At 37.1% G+C, this 24,960-nt stretch overlaps 1 protein-coding gene across 1 annotated transcript; it reads left to right on the forward strand.

Moving 5' to 3' along the window:
• Nucleotides 1–2,673: 2,673 nt before the first annotated feature.
• paqr7b (progestin and adipoQ receptor family member VII, b) lies at nt 2,674–6,857 on the forward strand. Its single transcript, XM_062422747.1, has 2 exons — nt 2,674–2,762; nt 5,750–6,857. Exon 2 carries the CDS (start codon nt 5,756–5,758, stop codon nt 6,812–6,814), a length of 1,059 nt encoding a protein of 352 aa, XP_062278731.1. The 5' UTR covers nt 2,674–2,762; nt 5,750–5,755; the 3' UTR covers nt 6,815–6,857.
• The last annotated feature ends 18,103 nt before the right edge of the window (nt 6,858–24,960 follow it).

Here is a 24,960-nt window from a genome sequence, read left to right on the forward strand (position 1 = left end):
GTCATCATATGGCATGTCCTGTAGTAGTTTAGTAATACTGATACAATGCTGACACCTAGTGGCAGCTTTGTAATCTTACTAACAGTTTTGTGACTTAGAAGCAGTGATTCTCAAAAAAAAACCTGAAGGGTCACTAGGTTTAAGACAGAAAATATTTTTTTTCTTTACTGTTTCTTACTTTTGCTCCTTCAGTTAAGACAAATGGTCAAAGTGTTCACAAATCAAGTCCACGGTGAGGTTATAGCCTGGGGTAATAGGCTAAACAGGTTGGGAACTGCTATTTTGAATGATCAAATGAATAAGCTAAGGAGGAGGATCTTTTGTAACTCTAAATGATGTATAGAATATTTAAATAAAACTAGCTAATAACCCACAGACATGAAATCAATGACAATGTGTCACAAGTAGACATAGCTTCACTTTAAGCAGTCACAAGCCAATTATGTGATAATAGACATGGATTACCATCTTTCCTCAGTGTTAACCATCTTTATTCCTGGGTATTCTTCAAGGTAGGGAAACACCCCTATCACTGTGGTACCACATAAACATATTCACACGCAACTGTATACATGCACATTGATTTCTCTAAAGCTTCTCAACCTGCTTTTATTTCAGTTTCACAGCATGTGGAGTTTATTTTTATTTTATTCAGTTAATTTTATATAGACAATGCAAGTTAACAAAGTAGCACTTCCTCTTGTTACAAACAACTTGAAGTACTGATGTTCTGCATACAGAGATCATAGCTACTGCTAGTTTCCAACTTCAGTCTCTAGTTAGGTTTTTAGTAACAGAAAGAAAAGCCTTATAAGGAACTGAAGTCCCACGTTTCATGTGTGAGATTATTGTCATTTAAATTATTGTTTATTTTCACAAATTGATATCTGACACTTTAAATATTCAGTAAAAACATTTATAATGTAATCATGATCTCATTTAGTTTACAGATTTTGCAGAAGTTGTACTCTCAAATACTAGAAAATGTTTTCACATGGTTTACATGCATAGTAAGTCACACACAACTGCACTCATGAATAAACCATTTTCATCTTACATCAGTGAAATAAATAAATAAAACCCAACACACAACACTAGAAATATTTCTTTTTTTTCAAGTGAATTAGTGATTTTTACACTTTGTACACAGTATCGTAATGTTTGTCCAAATTACACTTTGTACACAGTATAGTAATGTTTGTCCAAATGTGTTTACACATAGCTGTTTGTGTTAGGGTTGTGCTGCACAATTCCGTCTTTGTCATGTGTTGGGAGGAAACTTCTGTACTCACCAGCCCAGCCTGCTTGTCACATAGTGCTGTGTTCCTTAAGTGTCTGACAGCACGGGGGACTAAGGCTGGCTGGACTCCAAGACCCATCTCTCAGCCTCTGCTGGAGTTTTGGATTCTTACTCATGATCAGGACTTTTCCTGGATTTACAAAGGTATTACCAATTTCCATTTTGTTAGTTTTTTCCATATTATCATTGATGTTCTGAGCTTCTGTTCACACTTGTTGCTCATGTTCTCAGAAGATGGCCTTACTCAGGTTAAGACACAGATCATCCTAAAGTGGATAAAAGCCCAGAGGGCCAAACGTATTTATCTGTATTGTAGGAACACCCCGAATTAATCTCTGTTGGGAAAATGCACTGAGTGGGTTGGCTTAAATAAAGAAACAATTTAGATCTCTCAGACACACTAAGTTCAACAAAGAAAACATTGTTATGGAACGCAAACCAATGGTAGGCAAAGGGCCATAAAATAGCTTTGACCACAGTAGTCAAGCAGCAAATTTGCTCATTTTGATAATAAAATGAGAAGGCAACTTAGAAGCCAAAACACTGACAGAAAAATGCATGTTTGTGTTGTACATATTACTGCATAATTCTATTAATATTCCTCATTTTCTTGTTTTGCTGCTGTGTGTTGTGTCCTTCTGCTCTTAGTTAGTACCTGACAATGTCCTAAGTCATACAAAGTATTTGCTAACATTACTATTTTCTCTTTAATATTGCTCTGCATGATTATCAACTATTCTTTTTTAATTTAAGGGGAATTATGTAACATCTGTCCAGGGACTACAATTGAAAAATATATTGGACTCTAAATCCTATTTGAAGGCAGGAACGCCAAACTTGTGTGGGTCCAATTCATTGTCCACAGGATGATGACGGGCTTTACATCTGAGTAAATTCTCATAGCATTTGGGGGGAAAATGATGCACGTTGATAGGAATAGCATGTGCAAAATTGTCACATCCCTTTAACCTTTGTTAAATGTAGTGAGACTTTTTTGTATTTTATTTAATGTAGCAGACACACTCTGCTACATGCAGGTGAATATATCATTATATCATGTTATTTATTTATGTTATTTGTTATATTTTATAAATAACCAACAGGTTATCTGTTAGAAATGCCTCATGGAAGTGCCATACATTCAGTAGTGCAGTGGAAGATTTCCTGTGCAGGGTGGGTGGGTTGTTCGGCTAGGCGATAGCTGCCATTGGTCGAAACGATGCGTGCGGCCGTAGAAAAGAGCCGCGCTGTGTTTACTGATTGGATAGAAGATCCGTCTGTCACAATGCCTCCGTGTCCTCCCAGCATCTGCGTGGTGGGAGCCGCCAGCCAGGCGCTGCTCCCTTCACCGTCATCCTTTCTCTGTCTCTCCCGTCAAACAATGTTATTAATATTCTGCACGGCTCTGAGTCATTCATCGACTGCTAAAATTAAGACTTTGGATTGAGTCTACCATCTACAGGTATGTGCGATTTTGGGTGTTATTTAGTGTTATTGTGTGATTTTCTTCCGGTAAAAATGATAAAGCGGAATAGGGTGAAATACGTTCAGATGCGCCTCAAACGCTAAACCCGGACAGTTGTTCTTAATGTGCAGCGATATCTTCCTAATTCAGCACACAGCCGAGGTTTATGATGCACATGAGGATTTGAAGCGAGCCCCCATGCTCGGAAGAAGGCTGAATGCAAATTTATTTCGGACAGAGGATCTCATTTTTAAGAGGCATGTCGATCAGGTGCAGATTTAAAGCAGTTGCTTGTGGGAATTCACTGCAACAGGCCCATATAGGCCCGTATCTAACACACAGGCTACACATTGAAAGATCTCTTCTGGTTATAATCGAGCATTTCACTCACGTTTAAATATTTCAAAGGATAGCAACCCTTGTTGGAAACAGGGTGTGGACGTCGGATGGGTTATGTTACGTAATCTCCTCCCATTCATCACTCCACTCCTTTCCTCCTGAACCCCGGCCTGTGTTCATCCCACACAGCCTGGTCTCTGTGAGACCGCTGCCCCTGCTCTCTGCCCTGCCCACATCTCTGGGAAGCAAAGTGCATGAACCTGAAAGATCTGGAGCACATCAAATTAATGTGATTTTAAACGGATATCAATCCAGATTTTATTCTATAAAGAACACTCAAATGACTATAGCCCAAAAGACAACATTTGTAGAATATTGTCCAGTTGTTAATGTTTCAACAAACACGAACATCTATATTTGTTGCAAAGCATTGTAGGTGTTGTCAGGCATATTTCCCCCTGTTTTTTGTTTACTTAAAGACCTGTCCAAGTTTCTCTATATTTGAAAAGGAAAAATAAGTAACTAAGCAAATGGTCATCTAAATATATAGCATTGTAAATATTGCATCTAAATCATCCACAGGTCAGGTCTGAGAAATGTGTCAGTGCTGTTATAAATGCTGCAATCATGACACATAAGTAGCACTATACTGGCAAAATGCTGGTAAAATTTTCTTTTCCAAAAAACAGCGATAATCTATTTAGTTGCTTCTAAAATTTATAAAATTGGTGTTGGACAGAAAAGCTAATTTTGCACCCAACTCTGAGTAGAAATGTTTTTGGAAGCAGATATCAGGCTCCAGTGTACAGTATAGTGATAACTGTGTCATTAGCTTAGCTGTATTTGTGTGCACATGTGCATGTGTACATTTGCCAACTGTCATCTACCATTTACAGTGTAATATCCAGTCCTTTAACATTTCTGGGAGTTTGGGTGTTTCTCAATGATCCAAAACAGACAGTCCTCCACTTTTCAGGGAATAATATCTTGTTTGCATCACTGATACTGATAATTAGGGGGAAAAGGCCTTATTATGAGAATATGTCTATAAGGTCTGCTAAGGCCAATCTTTTTGCTCCCCCTCAACCTTTTATTAGCAAATACTAATGGAAAACATTATTGCTTCTGTCACTCGTTAAAGTGACCATCATCACATTAGATCAGCTGTCGCTAATGAACATTTATTCCATTATGACTGAAATGCAACGTTTGGCTGTTCTGTGGTTTATGTACTCTCTGTGTCTGTATTCAGATAAAGATGGTTTGTGGGTCACATAACAGCCCTGTACAACCACCAGTGAACTGAATGTGTGCTGCTGTTCAATAGGGACCAACAAGGTGGCAACTCTTAACTGGCAAACTTAGGAAACTCACAGTTTAACTTTGATTTAACATTTTATTTTGCTCAAGTTAATACACCTGAATTAGAACTTTCAGTATATCGTGTAAGTGGCTGCTGAAGTACAGCAGGCAGCTGACTGTGTCAAGTACATTCATAAACATTTTATATATTGCTAGCCTCATTTTCAGGTTGTAGGTACAGGTCAACATTAATTAGAAAATTACAAAATTGAGTTGTGTATATACTTTAGCATTTAGTTATTTGTTGGAAGACATTGAATGGTAAATGAATTCAATAAAATGCCATAAAACCCCATCACTACTCTTTAGTCAAGCATAACTTCATGTGTAATGTAAAAGTGGTTTCTCTCATTGTCAGTCACGCAGAGAACTTTCAACAACACTGCCGTTCATTAATCTGAAGCTTTTTAGTCTATTTTGGATGATTGTTTTGGTTTTACGGCTCACAACTCTTTAGCAAAAACAAGCTGAGATAAATCCACTTTTCACTACCTGCCAATCTCTAGCATTTATCAACCAAAAAGCACATCTACAAGTGCTAAATCAAAGGCAACTCACTTGCTTTAGATTGTTGAAGATGTTTTGCTTCTCATCCAAAAGGTCTCTGAAGAAAACCTTCATGCAGAAGGCTTCTTGAGTTCTGATAAAGCATTTTTGATGAGAAACAAAATGTCTTTGACTATCTAAAGCACAGTTGCCTTTGACTGAGCACTTCTACATACATGATGATTAAGATGACTGAGAATGTTCACAGATCCAAAGAGCTGGATATTTTTCTCAGCACTTGGTGGAGACATAAACAGAGTTGAGAATAAATGCATCCTACCTTTCATTTATATGACATTTTTTAAGTCAAAGACAAAGTGTTTTCATTTATCGTAATTTAGAGTTGCAACAAGGATTATTTTGTAAAACACAATTTATCATTTAGTCTAAAACATGTAACCAAACAAATCAAAATGTCTGTCAGTTTCCCAGTGCCCCAGGGGGCTTCTTCAAATTGCTTGTTTTGTTCAGTCAGCTGTACAAAACAAAATATATTCCATTTGAACTCATATAAAACAGAAAAGTGCCCATGTCTGCAGCCACAGAATATGTGACAATTTTGCCTGATAACTTATTGATTTTCCAAATGTATTGATTTTCTTTGCTTTGTTGTAGTGGTGGTGTTTGCAGCGCACATTTATACACACAAAGACCTGGAGATGCAATATCTCAAAGCCAGATAGTTATTGACTAACTTCAGTTCATTCATTCTTTCAACCTCCCTCTCCCGCCCACAGTTTGCCATGGCGACGGTGGTCATGGAGCAGATTGGACGCCTGTTTATCAACGCGCAACAGCTGCGTCAGATCCCTCAGCTGCTGGAGTCGGCCTTCCCCACTCTGCCTTGCACTGTGAAGGTGTCTGATGTTCCCTGGGTGTTCCAAGAGCGTCACATCCTCAGCGGCTACAGACAGCCGGACCAAAGCTGGCGTTACTACTTCCTCACACTCTTCCAAAGGCACAACGAGACCCTTAACGTGTGGACCCATCTGCTGGCTGCCTTTATCATCTTGGTGAAGTGGCAGGAGATCTCACAGACGGCAGATTTTTTGCGAGACCCTCACGCTCAGCCTCTTTTCATTGTCCTCCTGGCAGCTTTCACCTACCTCTCCTTCAGCGCCCTCGCTCATCTTCTCTCTGCCAAGTCTGAGCTCTCCCACTACAGCTTCTACTTCCTCGACTACGTGGGGGTTGCTGTCTATCAGTATGGCAGTGCCCTGGCACACTACTATTATGCCATAGAGGAAGAGTGGCACAGTATAGTGCGAGGGCTCTTTTTACCTGCTGCAGCATTCCTGGCCTGGCTTACTTGCTTCGGCTGCTGCTATGGCAAATATGCTAGTCCTGAGCTGCCCAAGTTTGCCCACAAGCTTTTCCAAGTGGTGCCCTCAGCTTTGGCTTACTGTTTAGACATAAGCCCTGTGGTCCACCGCATCTACAGCTGCTACCGGGACGGCTGCTCTGACCCAGTCGTCCCATACCATTTCTACCACGTGCTCTTTTTCCTAATCGGCGCCTATTTCTTCTCCTGCCCTCACCCAGAGAGTTTGTTCCCTGGGAAATGTGACTTCATTGGGCAGGGCCACCAGATCTTTCATGTGTTCGTGGTGGTGTGCACCCTGACGCAGATCGAAGCGCTCCGAACAGACTTCACAGAGCGGCGACCTTTCTATGAGCGTCTCCACGGCGATCTTGCACACGATGCCGTTGCACTCTTCATCTTCACTGCCTGCTGCAGTGCACTCACCGCTTTTTACGTGCGCAAGTGTGTGCGTGCTTCTCTCCACGAGAAGGAAGAGTAAAAAACAAAATTTAAATGAGTGAAAATGTTTAATTTATTTTACTCTTAAGTGACAGTTAGTTAAAATAATTCAGATGTTTTGTCAATGAAAGCTTGTGAAAGTGACTTATTATTCCTTCTCTCTGTGATCTGCCAAACTACAGTAAGCTAAAAAATTTGATGTTTTTGTGAGTTACAGTGAGGAAAAGGGAATCTCGTAATTTGTCTGTAGCAATACAGGTAGTCTTTAAACACTGCAACGAGTCCTTGTATCTTTATTCAGCTCTTTTATCAGTCTGAAAGGGGTTGTTTCACTTCAGCATATAAACATACACTTCAGAGGTGAGCTGAAAAATGAAGAGGCTAGTTTCTTAAGATGCCTTTTACCCAAACATATTTCGAATAATCTGTCTTTATCAAATTGTAGCATTTCAAATCATGCAAGCATTTATTTTTAGAATTTACAGTCCCATAATACTTTCTATACCAATTTAAATTTAGTTCAAATTGGTGTTCTTTCATATACCTTTCTGACACTGTCCTTGTGATTCTGCCCCCCTTTTTAGGGATCAAAGCAGGGTTTAAAAAAAAAAAAAATGTTATTAAGGCACTGTGCCACACAGATGTTAGAACATATTCCAGGAACACTGAGAAATCAATTTGAAACCAAATAATTATACCTCTAATTAAAATAAACGGACAGGTCTTTTTGATAGCATTCTAAAACATCATGCAAAAATGAGGCTGGCACTCAGAAGTGGTTAAAAGATGGAAGATTACTGATGTCTCTTTGTTGTTGTGACAATGTTAATATTTTTAATTCAAAGGGCTGGAACTTCAGCTTTTGCCTTTCCACACCCCATGATGTCAATGCTTTTGCGTGCATTGTTTTCATTGTTAGTTGAGTCACAGAAGCTGTGTTTGACTGTGTTTTGCTTTTGGTATTTTTTCTTTTTAGTATGATGAATATGTATGTGCCTCAAAGCATGTCTTTTGGTATATACTGTGGATGTTAAATGTGTGAATGTCTATAAAAGGTTAGCCAGGCACTTCTTTCCTACCCTGTAAATAAGCTGTGTTTCTCTAGAAAGTTGTTTGCATTCCATCTTTGTCTCCAACTAGTAACACTCAGAGCTGAATGCATATTTTCCTGGAGTACAGCACATTCCTATTTTCCTCCATCTTAAAAAAACAAACAAACAAACAAACAAAAAAAAGGGTTTTGTGTTCGGTGTCCTCTGCCTATCAGACTATATTGGCTATGGATACATCATTTCATACTGTGGCTCTGAAGTGTCCCTTTGTTTTGTTTTTTTCTCCTTTGTTGACTTTGTTATAAAAAATATCCTGCATATATGGCTCATTGATAATGTTGCCTAGATTTTTATCTCACAAAATCTCAAATGCTAATGTCAGAAATGATCTATATTCATTACTGCACTCTCTGTTCATGATGGTGTTTAATGTGCCAATGAATCTGTGATTATATCAGTGATGGTACTACTGAAAGATGAATTCAGAGGCTGAATGTCATAAGTGACAAGTTGATTTAAATGATGTCTCGACCAGACTGCAAACATGTTACTGATGAAATTTAACCTTTACACCCTTGAATATGAATTGTTGACTTTGGCATTACTGACCTGGTCTCATCATGCACTGCCTGGATCAACACTGTATATACTGTAGCTGACAACACTGGCTATGTTTACATGCATGGATATTTCTTCTGTTAATCTGGTTATTCTGATTTTGTGTTGACATTTTGCACATGTCATAATTAAGAATAACTTGGGTAAACCTCCAGTTGGGAGAAACTTCTACAAGATTATTGTGCAGGGTTATAAAATTGGTTGGCAGCACGATTGATGCTCTTAAACATGCATACAACACATTTTGTACATGTGAGCTCAGTATTATTTATATTAATGATATTCAATTGGCAAATAAAGCCTGTAGCTCTCTCACCAGTCCTGCCTGTCACATGAGGTTATTGTCATGACCATCAAGTGGACCAAAGCACTGGGATTATAATTTCTTGTTCAAGATAATGGAGCAGGCTTGTGATCAGTATTTGTTTTTTGCTGCAAAATGGATATTCTGTGACAGAGTATCTAAGTAGCAAATCTGACTAAGATCTGAACTGGAACTTGGCCAGTACTGTGTGTAAGTGAATGTGTGTGTAAACGTAGCCTCTGATGCCACCAAAGGTTTCCCTTCATCCCTTTATGAAAGCAGGGTGACAGGGACCAGAATGTCTTCTGCCTCTTAAAATATGTGTGACTGACTGTACTAATATTCTATTGTATTTAAGAAAATAAAGTGTTACAGTAACTTCAAATTCTACTGTTTGTTTTTTACAGGTTGGGGATCATACATGAGCAAAGAAAGGCCACAATTTAAGTCTTAATTGCAAAACCTGATTGATTTAAATATGACTGAATTTATTGCAATGTATTTTGAATTTCCCTTTTTGAAATTTCTGTAAGGTCATTTAAAGTTGTAGAATTTCAAAAACCCCTTTCTGTATTTTTTTAGGGTTCACAAACATAGAACATTTTCTCAAACTCACTTGTTAATTTTTGTATAAAAAATCGAAGTTGAGTTTAAAAAAAAATCAGGCTGCTCAAATTGGATTGCTGATATTAGGACACCAAAGTTCAAATTCAGTGCCGGCCCTGACTATGTTGACGCCTTAGGCAAGATTTTAGATTGGAGCACTCGACTGCTGCTGCCCCAAACCCCCATTACTACAACACCACTTATTCACCTGATTTTGGTCAGCTCTTGAAGCAATGCATAGCAACTGCATTATTTGTCACATAAAGGAAAGCAATGCAATGCAATCGTTAAAGAGACTGTAGTTAAAATGGCAACATCACCATCACCACTCATTTATTAATGTGTTAATTATTATGGCCTTTCTTTGCTTCCATTGATCTTAACGCATTAATGTCCATTTATTTCAAATCAATACAGTTTCACTATGATTGAATCTCACATTTGCCCATTGAGATTTATGCAGCATTAGGAAATAAATTACAGTTTAAATTGAATTTAAATTCTTGGTGAAATTGAAAGTTTATAAAAGTATTTTAAAGGCATTTCATTGTAAATCTAAATCTAATTTTAAGTTTTATTTCCTGACACATAAAGGGAGTATGCAAAGATACTCCTGGAACTGGAAACTGCTAATCTATTGGTTCATCCTGATACAGGTTGACTTAACTGTCTCAATAACTTCTAATGTTATAGGGCAGGTAGTACATTTTATTCTCAGACCCTACTGCAGGCAGAGTAATGGGCCTGGCTGATAGGTGGCAAGTAGGAGGTGGTAAATGTAAATAATGGACAGTAAAAGAGGCGTACTATTTCTCACGACATGCTTTAGCTCCATTATTAGTTATTTTTTCCAACACCACCAGAGGGCAGCCTTGTTGTTTGATAGGATAGATACAGTTTGACAGTGAAGGGTAGACTACAGTGTATTGGAGGGACCATGTCATATTCGCTAAAACAGACTTTGAAGAGAGGTTTTCAGCTAAAGGGATTTTGTGGGGGAAAAGGATGTGCAGCTGTTTTTGGAATGGTTTTGCAAGAGCAGTTGATCACACAGATGCAGTTTTATCACAAAAGCATTTAATCGTGAAAGAGAAACTAATCTCATAAATATGTTATACATACATTGTTGGGAAAGAATGGCCTCCTAATGTTGATGACTTATAAAGGCACAGTTTATAATATATTTCCTGTTAATCTTGACTTGTTTGTAAGTGAAATGGCTTAAAATGGTAAATAACTTTGTGAATTGTTGAAATGTTAACTATTTGAATTACATTTCTTGTCATTTGAAATGTTTATCCAAATTTAGATGAAGTTATTTACTTTGCAAGTTGATAAATGCACTGTTGTGTTGGTGCCACTATCTTGGGTTACAATGGCAAAAATGCAAAACAGATGGCTTCTGTCCTCTGTACAGTGTACATCAATTATTATCTTCTCAGGAAAAGAGCTCTAAATTGTACCTAGCTAGTAAAAAGTTTCATCTATTATTATCCAGATAGATAAGCTCAACAGTTCTGCCAGATTTATTTCATTCTACAAAACCAATTTCTGTGGCATGAAGTTCCAAGAATTAATGTTTACAAGATTGAATGTTTCCATTAGGGGGCACAAATGATCTCCATATCTTCACTAACATATACATCAGAGCACTTTAAAATGAGCTTGCACGTCAATCAAGATAGCTTTTAAAAATGTATTGATGGTGATGCCCTGCTGTTGTAACATATCAGAATATTCATTATAAGCCATCTGCAGCCTGGATTATTAAACATACTGTTGACAATGTCCTTTGCTGAATCACTGAAAATGAACAATGAAAATGAATTATTGCTGTAAACATTTACTTATTGGTCTAAGAATAAGACATGATTGAATCTAATATTTTTCTTGCAGATGCTCCTCTGGGAACAAAAGTTGGCAATGCATCCTGCTCCTTCTGCAGCCTGGTGGCTGGTACATATGCTTTAAGCATACTATATGCATGTTCTGTATGTGTGGATGAGTGGTCTCAACACTTATTTTTTCGTTTAAACATGTCAATTATTTTGTTTGTGTTCTTACATTAGTCTAAATATGTGGAAATGTGTGTGGGTTTACATAGCATGATTCCTTTTGTTTACATATGTCAAGAGCTTTGCTTAGGATGATTAAAATGACTTGTACACTTTTGAGTTCATATTAGGTAATTGCCACCAAGTTTAGCTTTATGTCTCTCTCTTACACACACATACACAAACACATACATAACAATATAACCGCAAGCAGTGATTGCAAGGGTTTAACAGCTTAATTAAAAATGTCCTAAAAGTTTGGTGATGTTTGGACAAACTAACTTTGATTTGTGGTTAAATTTGCCCAAGGCCCATGCACATGTTGGGGATAGGTGGCGCCACCTACTGAGCGATTTCAAAATAATTTTATATGTTTTGTTCAACATTTGTTATGATCTGTTCTTTAATGATTGGACAAACAATTCCTTATTAAAGCCTGATTAGCATTATGCAATGCCCATTCCTTGTGTTTGCGCCCCCTAGTGTTTGATTTGAATGAAACATTTTTAGGGCACGTTTCAGGTACTTCTTTTTCTAAATAGTTGCTGACTTTGGTCTATTTATTTGCTGAACCATGCCCTTTTGAAGTTCATTGGTCAGCATCTTGAAAACTAAATAAAACATCAACAACCTTTATGCAACTTTTGATGAACTGGGTCCAATAATGATCCACAGATAATTTGGTAGCAATCAAACGTACGGTTTAAGAAGAGATGTCAAAATTGTTCATTCATTTTCATTTTCATTGGGGGCTGGAGCCAATCCCAGCTGTCATTGGGTCGTCAGTCCATCGCAGGGCTAACATAGATTAGACAGACAACTATTCACGCACACATTCACACCTACAGTATGGGAAATTTAGAGTCTCCAATCAACCTAACCTGTATGTTTTTGGTCAAAAATGTGTTTTCAAAAAATTCAAAATGGTGGAAAATCTATCTAGGAGCAAATCAGCATGGCCTATATGGATATATATATGTCTGTACCCACAGAATTATGGTTTTATGAGACTCACGGTTTGAAAGTTATAGTCCAAAACCTAAAGTTTATTGTTATTGCGCCACCATCTGGCTGATTGGGGTCATATTTCTTTGAATGAATGAATGAATGAATGAAGGCTTTATTTCAAACATGTAGAAAAACAAAAACAAAGAAAAAATATAAATATATGTATCTTACATAACAGAAAACAACAGTCAAACGCACAAAACAAGGAAAACAAAATTGATTAAACATGTTTGAAAAGGAGTAGGAAGAAGCATTCGCTTATTGAATCCTACCCCTTCTCCAATTTAAAATTCAACTATTTATTATTTATTTATTTCCTGTGTGTTTATATCTTATTTATGTATGTATTTTAATCCTAATTGTTATTTATATTTACTTATTACCATATCTAAATAATCAAACATATTTGTCTGATACAGACTCAAAAGAAATAAAATAAATTAAACAGATAAACAAATAATAAAGAGAATAATATGTGCAAACCCTAGTGCTCGTCCCACCCTCCTTCCTCCCTGTACCTAGTGTAAACCATGTGCTTATACCGCTGCTTAAACATGTTCATGCTTGGACATTGCTTCAGCCCCCCCGACAACCTGTTCCACAGTTTCACCCCACATACCGACACACAGTGAGTTTTTAAAGTTGTGCGAGCAAATGGATGCTTGAAGTTCATTTCCCCCCTGAGATTATATCCCCCTTCTCTCTGAAAAAACAGTTTTTGAATGTTGACCGGAAGTAGATTGTTGGCTGCTTTGTACATGATTTGTGCGGTTTGAAACTGAACTAAATCTATAAGTTTAAGTGTTTTTGATTTCAAGAATAAAGGGTTGGTGTGTTCTCTGTAACTAGTGTTGTGAATTATCCTAATGGCTCTCTTCTGCAATATAATCAGCGGTTGTAGTGTACATTTATAAGTGTTTCCCCAGATCCCTACACAGTAATTTAAATATGGTAATATTAATGAGTTGTAAAGTATGTGGAGTGATCTGTGGTCCAGGAAGTGTTTTGCCTTACTTAATACTGAAATGCTGCGTGACAGTTTGGTTTGTACGGAAGCTTATTGCATTCATTCAATAAAAAAAAATACAGATCCTGTTTTTCTGAGTAATTTTTTCTAAAATCAGTTTTTCTGAGTAATTTTTTCTGTTTTTCTGAGTCATTTTTTCTGTTTTTCTGAGTAATTTTTTTTAAAATCAGTTTTTCTGAGTAATTATTTCTGTTTTTCTGAGTAATTTTTTTGGATCAGTTTTTCTGAGTAATTTTTTTCCTGTTTTTCTGAGTAATTTTTTTTGGATCAGTTTTTCTGAGTAATTATTTCTGTTTTTCTGAGTAATTTTTTTGGATCAGTTTTTCTGAGTAATTTTTTTCCTGTTTTTCTGAGTAATTTTTTTTGGATCAGTTTTTCTGAGTAATTATTTCTGTTTTTCTGAGTAATTTTTTTCCCCTGTTTTTCTGAGTAATTTTTTCCCTGTTTTTTTGAGTAATTTTTTCTCTACTTCGAAATCTCGCGATAACACCTCACTTACAAGTGACTCCTGCAGCTCCTGCTCCTGCTATGACCCGTCTTCAGCTCTCTACTCCACCGGGGTCAATTAAGGTGAGGCAAGTTACACACAGGGTATGATACACATGATTTCAGTTTAGTTAGCCGCTAACAGTTTTGTTTCCATCATGCCGGACAGTTTCTTTTGTCAAAAGTGAATCGCCTTTCTTCCATTTTATTGGCTTGGCACAAATAAAACGAGCCCACATGCCGTCATAATATTAAGCTATATGCTAATCGTAGCCTATGACTCATAGGCTATGAGCAGTGTTGGGTAGTAACGCGTTATTAGCCTAGTAACGCCGTTACTTTTTTCAGTAACTAATAACGTTTCCGTTACCGAACGCTGCGTTACTCCGTTCTTTTCCGTTCGTTCTGGTGAGGTTTTACAACGGCACACAGTTCCCACCATAGATATATATGGTTCCCACAACATTTGAGCGATCAATAAAGTTTCATTGAATTGAAAGACAGAGCACAACAAAGCACTCGGTGCCCTCTAGCGTCCTACATGTAATCAAACACGCTCCATGAAGAGGACGAGACAGGTCAGAGCACGGCATGACGGCGAGCTAAGCTAACATTAGCTAACGCAGCATCCTAGTCCAAAGCTGTGTGTCAGTTCAGGCTGCAGCTGGGACACAGCTCCAGAGTCACAGCGAGCACACAGCACCCACTCCACCCGAACAGCAGCGGTTAGAGTGCGACAGACGGACTCCAACTATGACACCTGAAACTGTAAACACAGCTGATCGCTCTGTGTAAACACAGCTGATCGATCGATAAAAATGACCGCTTAAGTGAATTTTTCCGTCATTGAAAACAGGTTCTTGAATGTAACTCGGTCAAGACGTATCCTCAAGATTTTTTTTTGCAGTTCTGCTAGGTCAAGCTGCTGGAGCCAACATGCAATGATGATGGTGACATTTTACAGATAAAAGCAGATGTTTTTTTTCATCAGCATCAGTACAGAACTGAAAGGGTTAGAGGGGAATTCAATCAACCTTTATTTAATGGCTAACTAAACTGAAATCATGTGTATCATACCCTGTGTGTAACTTGCCTCACCTTAATTGACCCCGGTGGAGTAGAGAGCTGAAGAAGGGTCATAGCAGGAGCAGGAGTCACTTGCAAGTGAGGTGTTATCGCGAGATTTCGAAGTAGAGAAAAAATTACTCAAAAAAACAGGGAAAAAAATTACTCAGAAAAACAGGGGGAAAAAAATTACTCAGAAAAACAGGGAAAAAAAAATTACTCAGAAAAACAGAAATAATTACTCAGAAAAACTGATCCAAAAAAAATTACTCAGAAAAACAGGAAAAAAATTACTCAGAAAAACTGATCCAAAAAAATTACTCAGAAAAACAGAAATAATTACTCAGAAAAACTGATCCAAAAAAAATTACTCAGAAAAACAGGAAAAAAATTACTCAGAAAAACTGATCCAAAAAAATTACTCAGAAAAACAGAAATGATTACTCAGAAAAAACTGATTTAAAAAAAAATTACTCAGAAAAACAGAAATAATTACTCAGAAAAACTGATTTAAAAAAAAATTACTCAGAAAAACAGGATCTGTATTTTTTTTTATTGAATGAATGCAATAAGCTTCTGTAGGTTTGTACATGTTTTATGTGAGATTTCCATGTCAGTTTATCATCCATAATTACCCCAAGAAATTTATTTTCATGTACCCTTACAATATCTACCCCATCTACTTGTATATGAACGTTATTACTTTTACAATTCCCAAATAGCATGACTTTTGTTTTATTGAGATTTAATGACAATTTGTTTCTATCAAACCATGTCTTTATTTTAGACAGCTCTATTGCAAGCATCTCTAGAAGATTTTGTAAATTCCCCCCTGAACAAAAAATATTTGTATCGTCAGCAAATAAAACTAATTTTAATAACTTCGAAACCCTGCAGATGTCGTTTATATATAAAATGAACAGTTTTGGACCCAATACTGACCCCTGGGGGACACCACAAGCAATGTCCAAGCATGATGAAGTACAGTCCCCCAACTTCACAAACTGTTTCCTGTTCTGTAAATAACTCTTCACCCAGTGTAAAACTATCCCCCTGATCCCATACCGTTCCAGTTTATTGATTAATATGTCATGATTGATTGTGTCAAAAGCTTTTTTGAGGTCAATGAATATTCCAATTGCGTACAGTTTATGATCTATAGCATTTGCAATTTCCTCAACTGACTCCATTAATGCCAGTGATGTTGAGCTGTTAGATCTGAATCCATATTGACTGTCAGTGAGAATTTTATGTTTATCCAGGAACTTGTCTAATCTATTGTTAAATATTTTTTCTAGAATTTTTGAGAATTGTGGTAGTAAAGAAACAGGCCTGTAGTTTGTGAAGTGGTGTCTATCCCCAGTTTTATACAGCGGCACAACTTTTGCTATTTTCATTTTGTTTGGAAATTTACCGGTTTGGAATGACAAATTACAGATGAAAGTTAATGGCTTTGAAATCCCCTCAATGACTCTTTTTACAATATTCATGTCAATATTATCATAGTCAGTAGATGTTTTATGTTTACAACTTTTTACAATATCAATTATTTCCTTTTCTTCCACTGCTGTGAGGAACATTGAGTTTTGATTCCTATCTATAATACTGTCATTCCAATCCTGAGATGGGCATGGATCTGGGATTTTTTCTGCCAGGTTTGGTCCAACATTTACGAAGAACTTATTAAAACTATTTACAATGTCGTCCATGTTGTCTTTCTTAATGTTGTTATCTATAAAATACTGTGGGTAACATTGTCTAGAGCTATTTTTGATGATATTATTTAATAAATCCCATATTCCTTTAATATTGTTTATATTGTTAATTAATATTCCATGATAGTATTCCTTCCTGCTAGCTCTAATGATATTGGTTAGCTTATTTTTATACTTTTTATATTTAATCTCTGCCTCTATAGTTTTCTGTTTTATAAATTCTCTATACAGAGTATTTTTCTTTTTACAGGCATTTTGTAATCCCTTAGTGATCCACGGCCGATCTGTATATTTATGTTTCTTGCTGTATCGTTTAACTGGACAATTTTTGTTATATAGTGATGTGAATATCCGAAGAAATGTTTCATATGCATTGTCAACATCATTATTCTTATATATATCATCCCAGTTTTGCATTAATAAGTCATTTTTAAATGCATTCATCTTTTCCTCAGTCCTCAATCGTCTATATATTGGTCTTGTATTGGAATGACACGACAAATAATACAGTAATAATAAAACAGCACAAAAGCAATAAAGTTTCAGCCCCTCAGGCTTCATCCTCAAATTATTATACTCTGTCTGAGTGGAAATTCACATGCTTTGCTAATTAGAACATCTCTAAAGTCCATTTTCCAGTGATGGAGAAGAATCATTGAAATTTAAGGCAGAAATGGGCTCCTGATGTATCCATGTTGGATGTGATTAATTCACAGTATTACACACTCAGACGGTCCTAAATCAAGGCAGAGATAGTGATAATTGCCTTACAGCCTGCTTCCTGTCCTCTAACTATCAATTGCTTCCCCAGACTCCATCAATTTTCATATGTCTGCTTTGGGAGCAGATCACCGTCCTTCTCTTTGCAGCTTTCCTCGTCTCCTTTCCTCTCTGACTTGGTTCTTCTCTCTGCGAGTTGCACTGCACAGCTATTGCTTCTCTCCACTCTTTTTTTTTTAACGCTTCATTTGCTTTGTATGATTTGAATCAAGGTTACTGAGGTAATATTGGTTGGCCTTGGTCTCCTATCGTGTATTGTAATTAAAGGTTTGACTTGCTAGAGGGAATGGCTTTGTTCAGTTATTAAATCGCCTTCTCTTTTTGCCAGACGACAGGCAGCCAACTGCTTTTCCCATCTCCTTTTTTTTTTTTTTTTTTTGATGAACCTCTTCTGTGCTGCCAGGTATTTTGTTCCCACATCTTTTGTTATTGTGGTATTTTCATATGGTGTCTCGCTTTTGTTATTACATGGTGAAAAGCTTTGGGAAAACCACTGTGTTATGAGGGATGTAATCATATGAAGAACTGAACAAAGCTGTAAACTGTAAATTAGAAATGAATCAAAATGGAAAATGTAATACTGCAGTCCATATAATTTCCTCATAACTAATAATGGTACAGAGTTGGTGTAGCTACTCAGCAAGACTGTCATACATTTCTCCTTCCAAAACCTCATCTTCTCGATACAGTAGATTTAATTTTCATTACAGTAAAAACAGTGGTTGAAAGTTTTAAAGTATATTGAAAATACTTTGAAATGTTCATTTTATTCTTCAGGTTTTAAATGTTTCATGGTAGACTGAACAAAAGCCAGATAACATTTAATGCTTGGTATTCCTGGTTCACCTAAAATCGTGCAGATTTTTGAAAAATCGGTTCTGGTTCTGGGCTTTATTGATATTGCCAAGAGTTGGATAAAAAGATTGAGACTTCTCATATATTTGTCTGTTAAGTAAGAACTTGGAACTAAAGGATAGTTATGGCGCTTTTCCACTATACAGTTCTAGCACTACTCGGCTCGACTCGGCTCGATTCGACATGGTACCAGGAACAGTGGCGTGCACAGATAGACCCTAGGTGGTGCTATAGCACCTGCCCGTTGCCCTCTGGACCAAGCAAGTGCCCTTTTGAAAGTTTTTTTTTTTTTTTTTTTTTTTTAACAGTGTACTGTATGTGGCCCATGTTGACATGATAATCTATAAATGCTCGACGATTAAAAGCGTGTGATAATAATAATTTTCAGTCAGCATTGCGTATACCCACTTCTAAATCCCCCCTGATGCGCACCATTCAGTAGTATCTGCGAGCCAAATTGCCCATTTTTTTCCTAGGATGGCAAAGCCATGACCCACGCTACTCTGCCTCTAATTGGCTAGTACACGCTGTCAATCTAATCAGTAAACTGATGAGCCAATCGGAGGCAGGGAAGGGCGGGCCATGCCGAGGTAAATATTGCTAACCGACGAATTTACTTTTACAAGTTTACTTTAAATGATTAGCCTTTAGGATATGCAATGAACCGGTAAGTTTAGGTAGATTGCTAGTTTGGGTAACTTCTGAAACATTGGACACAGAGAACAGTGCAACACAAATAATACAACATGTTGCCAGTGAGATGCAGAGCAAAATCATCAGTAGCATTAGTGCATTATCCTTAAATTAGCTGTCCTAATTGACGAGGCATCTTCTTTAAGTCACAAAGCTGTGATGACAGTTTCTATTAAACCATCAATTCAAGAAGAAAGCACTTTTGAGTTTATCTGATTGATTTTGATGAGTGGAAGAGAATGATATGTGTTTTTTTTTTTAAATCTAAGGTGAAATATGAACAAGGATGCATTGTCAAATTCAGATCTGAAGTATTTTATTTAAATAAATATTCAAAAAATAACTGAAACACCATGTTTGCCTCATTTATATTGTACATTCACGCAGGCTGCCTGTGTGACCATTAATACCTACAAACTGCTCCTGATCAGGTCATGTTAGTTTTATAATAGTGGCACATCTGGCCCACACTATCTGTTGCTAATCAGCTGTTCAAAGAGACAGTTTACAAAAGAAACTACTGACTTGCCAAGTGAGAGAATAGGTGTCATTCCTTATTCCTTAGTCCATCCACAGTGTAGATGGACTAAAAGTTCACTCAAAATGCATAGTTGTCTCTCACTAGTCTGTGGGCCAGTATTGGTTTAGTCATTTCATAATCATTCCTCCCTGAGATCAAGCAGCGGAAATTATGTGACAATGAGCAAATACTACTGACAGATTTTTGGGTAAACTAAATAAAGTCTTACATGTCACTGTTTCTAAAACGGCGTTTTTCTGGTCTGCGTTAAAAAAGGGCAAAATTGAGAGTATACCCACTTCTCCAGGGACCACTACACCACTGATTGTAGCTGCCTAACTTGCTAAAAACCTCATGTGCGTATATTCCATAGAAATAAGACAACAGTGATTGACTGATCAGTGCTATAGTCCAATTGAAAGGTCAAGTAATTGTATTAACATATTGACATAAATAAATATGCAATTACATTCAACATGTAACTGTAATGTTTTTTTGTTTAAAAAAAAAAAAATCTCACACTGCTATAATAAGGCAGCCGACAGTTCCACCTGCCGCACAAAGTGCCCTTATTTTTCACTGAGCACCTGCCCCCCAGAATGTCTGTGCACGCCACTGACCAGGAACAACCTTTTCCATTACAAAAAAGTACATTGAGGCATTAGTGTACTTGCTGCTGTATGTGGCTTTTTGTCACACACAAAGCAAGAAATTGAGCCGTATGGCTGTAACGCTGTTGCCAGTATTTAAAAATGCCATGTTTGATTCTTATGTGGTTAGCTTAGCTTAGCATAAAGACTGGAAACAGCAGCTAGCCTGACTTTGTCCAAACATGCATCCAAAATCCGCCTAGCAGTACTTTTAAAGCTCACACATTTCTATCTGGATATTTAGGTGGGAAAAAAAGAACTATATACGTTGTCCTTGAACATTGAACCCATAAGCTTGTGTTCAGTATCAATAAATACATTTACATTTTCTCTTTGTGTTGAGAGAAACTGTAACTCTGTCAGTATTATATTTTGTAGCAAAACATTTTTACTGTTGGAGTTCAGTTGTATATGAATTTGATTTCAAAGAAACAGGGTTGCCCTCCCCCCAGTTTTGTAGCTATGTTAAGCTAATCATCTCTGTCTCCAGCTTCACATTTAATGGGCAGGTGAGAGTGGTGTCAAGCTTCTCATCTAACTCTTGGCAAAAATAAAAATAAATGTCCAACTATTCATTTGACTTTGCTCTGTAAAGAGGCTTCAAGGCAGATACTTACAAACTTAAGTTACAAACTTAGATTGTGCATATTTTTTCAGCTAACATACAGACAGCACTGTGCATGCTATAAACTATACTTGTCTCTCAGTCTCTACTCTTTCATAGTTCTTTCTGCACTGCAATGAATGCCATTGTTTTCCAGAGACATATTTAGCAACTGAAATGGGTTTTGTGCTTGACAGTGTTTGGTTTATTCTGGCATTACCACAAATCCTAACAGTGTTGTCATCATACTGTGCATTGTTGAGCCGTGGAAGACACTGCAGTAGACAGATAAAGGCTAAAAGAAACATAGAATACAATATAGATAACAGGGTAGATGAGGCAGACTATCGAGGCATGTAAATTGTGAGGCTCCAGCCAATCAATGGTTGTTTTAGATTGACTATGATCCTTATAAAGATAAACAGTGAGTGTGTGACTGGCTTTGTAAAAGAATGAGGCAGCAGCTCATTTAATTGTCTAATATTTATACTGCTTAAAGTAGTATGGTAGAATCAGCCTCTGTCTTCATGATATCATAAACATTGCATTGTCCTCACTGGCATTGATATATATTGTAGCACTCTTTTCACAGTGCTGTCAGAATTTAATACAAACCTAATAGATTCAGTTTGCTCCAGAAGAGACACTTTACACCTCATCTTCATCTTTGCAGTTGCCTCGGTTCTACTTGCTTCACCAATCAGCTCGTCCAGTGATCGGGCCTATTCATCATGAGCTGGTTGAGGAGATACTGGAGGCTGGCGGAGGTGAGGAGGAAGCACGTATGCCCTATCTGAAGGTCTCTCTCTCTCTTGCCAAAGCCCGTAGCCGCTCAAGGATAATGAATTCCCTCTTCCTGCCCCTTAACCTCTCTGTATACAACAGGGTTACAGACTCCCAGCACATTATACCCAGATAACCAAAGAGTGTGAAAGAAGCCTGGACATTGTGTTTTTCTCACAGCAGGCATTTGCTTAGGGGTAGATATACTTGTTTAGTGGGTGTTATTGTTTGAATAACCTTTTCCTCACTTCGATTTGAGACATGACAGCCAATAATCCATGCTTCTGCAGCACGTTGAATGAACTGTTTTTCTTTTATGAGAAAAAGATATCTGCTTATTATTATTATTATTATTATTATTATTATTATTATTATTATTATTATTATTATTAGTAGTAGTAGTAGTAGTAGTAGTAGTATTGGTAGTAGTAGTATTTTACAGCTAAAACACCTTTATGATGCAAGTATCACCAATGCTAATTTGTAACACCTGTCCTTAGAAGGGCTTTTGTGAAAGTGACTACTTTTTTTTAAGCGTAAAAAAAATTAGGCAAACCAAGTACAGCCATATAATAAATACAATACAGCCAAGAATAAAAAGAAGATGAGCAAAATAAAACATGATACACAGCACAATAAAATAAATCATTGTAAAATACTGATCTGAAAAGTAACTAAAGCTGTCAAAGAGTAAAAAGCTAAGTATAAAGAAGCATAAAATAGAAATACTCAAGTAAAGTAAAAATACCTCAAAACTGTACTTAAGTACAGTACTTGAGTAAATGTACTTATAGTTACACTCCATCCATCAATTTATTTCTCATCTGATTGTAGTTTAACCAATAATCAGGTTTCTGATTGTCTATCTTCTAACCAGCAGAATACTTTCCATCACATGTGATTGTATTGACAAAAAGTCAAGACCCCTGATCCTCTTACCAAATGTAACCCCCCCCCCCCCCCCCCCCCCCCCCCCTTATTCTTGTTGTGCCTCACAGAAGAATCTTTATGTTACAATTCTGAAAAAACATCACCTGGTGAAGAGTCCCCCCCTCCTCCTCCTCCTCTTCCTCCTCCTCCTCCTCCTCCTCCTCCTCCTCTTCCTCTTCTGCCACAGTATGAGTTTTCACAAAAGACTCCAGATGGCTCGGGATTCTTTTGTTGCGCCCTATCTGTCTGCTTCCTCTGCTCATCTCTTCTCCTTGATACACACTATTCAATTACCCATGCACCTGCAGCGCTGGTTTCAATTTTCAGACGCAAGTGTTTGAACAAGCTTTTCATGCTTGTTGCTACAGAAAATGAGAAGCCATTTCAAGTTTCCCTACAACCACTAGCTTTAATATCTTTACGGTATTCTATATTGGAAATCAATGTTGAAGAGTTGTTTCATGATGGAGCAGTTAAAATAACTTCCTTTTCCTTTTTCGTTGAATGATGAAAGTGTTGAGCAAGACAGAACAATGCTTGTATAGCTGATATTCAGAGTTATCTATTTCAGTTGTAACTGTTAAAGTAATTGTTGGATTATGCAATTGGATGGGCTCAGTTATTGTTGTGACTTTTTCGGGGATTAAATCCACACTAAGGATTAGTACACAAATTGTTAAATTGAATTTGGGGAGGTACAGAGATGGTAAAGAAAAGTGGTAGTATATAATATATTGGCTCAGCATTGCTGAATAGACTTGCTCTTCTTCAGAGCAGAAGTAACCCCCTCTGATCCCTGTTCTACAGTTTAAACTGGCTTATTAAGCAACAGTTGACATCCTGTGGGAGTCTCATTTTATGTGAGAAGTTGAGCACCGATTGTAGAATAAAGTCTATCAAAGACATATAAAAAAGCACCATTGTGTGTAGTAGCTGCTATAATCATTTAAAAAAAAAAGACTGACAATAACAAGTAAAACTAATAATCAAACTGAATTTTTGATCTATGAACACTGAGACAAATGCCCTAGGCTAACTACAACCAGAGGCAACATGAAAAGAATCCAAAATTAAATGATTGTGCCCTAATCCAATTCCGCAAAGGTGCAGGGGGAGGGGATGTCTAAAGCTGTTTAATCCAGTATACTGGTGCCTCAACCCTATCACATCCATCTCTATTGTAGGGTTGTCCACCTAGATTAAAACAGATGGACTATATTTGATCGTTAGACCCTTGCAATAAATATATTGATAAAGTTTTCAAAGATACAGTGCATTGCATCGTTGAGCTGTCAGCCTGCTTTGAAGATTATGAAGTACAACCGTTTTGAAGCTACACTGAACTATTGTTTTATATTATCAACAGATTAAATTAAACATGTAATGTGAAAGGGGTCACTCCTAATAATGGATTCACAGTTGTATGCTTTGCTGTTCATTGTACCTTTATTAAAATTATGACAGGACATTATTTTTGAAAATGACCACAAATAATGAATAGATGTAAGTTTAGATGTTCATATAACCTTTCAGTACTAGCAATCAGTGAAGGTTTTACACAGGCTAACGTCCCTCAAGCAGCACACAAGGTGGTAAAAGGTTAAATTACAACATTATATTGTAGTGATTACCTTCACTATATCCTCCATGACATTACAGCTGGGTCACTTTGAGGCAATTAAAAAGCTTTTCTTCACTTTTTATTTCCAAGTGAGCATGTGCATTTTAATATATTTTCAATAACTGTGATGAACTCCTTATATCAAGCGCTTAATCAGTAACGAAGAGTAGATTAAAATACCTTTATCTTCCCAAAATAACCATTAACTGTCAGCATGGGGTAAATCTTGGAGCGCAGGTGGTGAATCCATATTGGTTTCCTCATTCAAGACTCTTAATAGCTAATAAAACAAGACCTGCCTTCATTAACTGACCCACAATAACCTCAAAATAATTCAAACTTCTAAAGACCTGTGTTCAAGTAACATATCATTTTTCTTTTGAAGGGGTGAGCATTAACAAAAAAGAAGAGAACCCCCATGACTATCAATCTAAAACAATACATATAATGTGACAAGTGTATCTTGACAAAATCTAAATAGAAGTGTCTGAGTGAAAACAAGGGATGGGTGGGGGCAATCACTGTGGTTTGGTGCTCCGAGCACTGTGGATCGACACAGGCTGATAGATGGCGCTCGGGCTGGCTGACAACAGTGGCACAGTAACTAAATCACAGTGAGGAGGGATAGAGCTGATAAAAACTCTGGGTCTGTCACACTGTTTCTGATTTTCTTCCAGCCTCTCCGTTGCGAGAGAGCACTCCTTTTAAACTTGGTTTGAGAGGATATTTAGAGATGCTTGAGGGAGGTGAATAACTGCCTTCTCATGCCAATTAACCTGAGCACTACTTCTGTGGGAATAGTCTATGTGCAGTTA

This window comes from Scomber scombrus, chromosome 7 (genome assembly GCF_963691925.1).
Source record: "Scomber scombrus chromosome 7, fScoSco1.1, whole genome shotgun sequence".
NCBI lineage: Eukaryota > Metazoa > Chordata > Actinopteri > Scombriformes > Scombridae > Scomber > Scomber scombrus.

Excerpts from the sequence above, each read along its gene's own strand:
- paqr7b (XM_062422747.1), top strand. The coding sequence starts at position 5,756 with ATGGCGACGGTGGTCATGGAGCAGATTGGACGCCTGTTTATCAACGCG.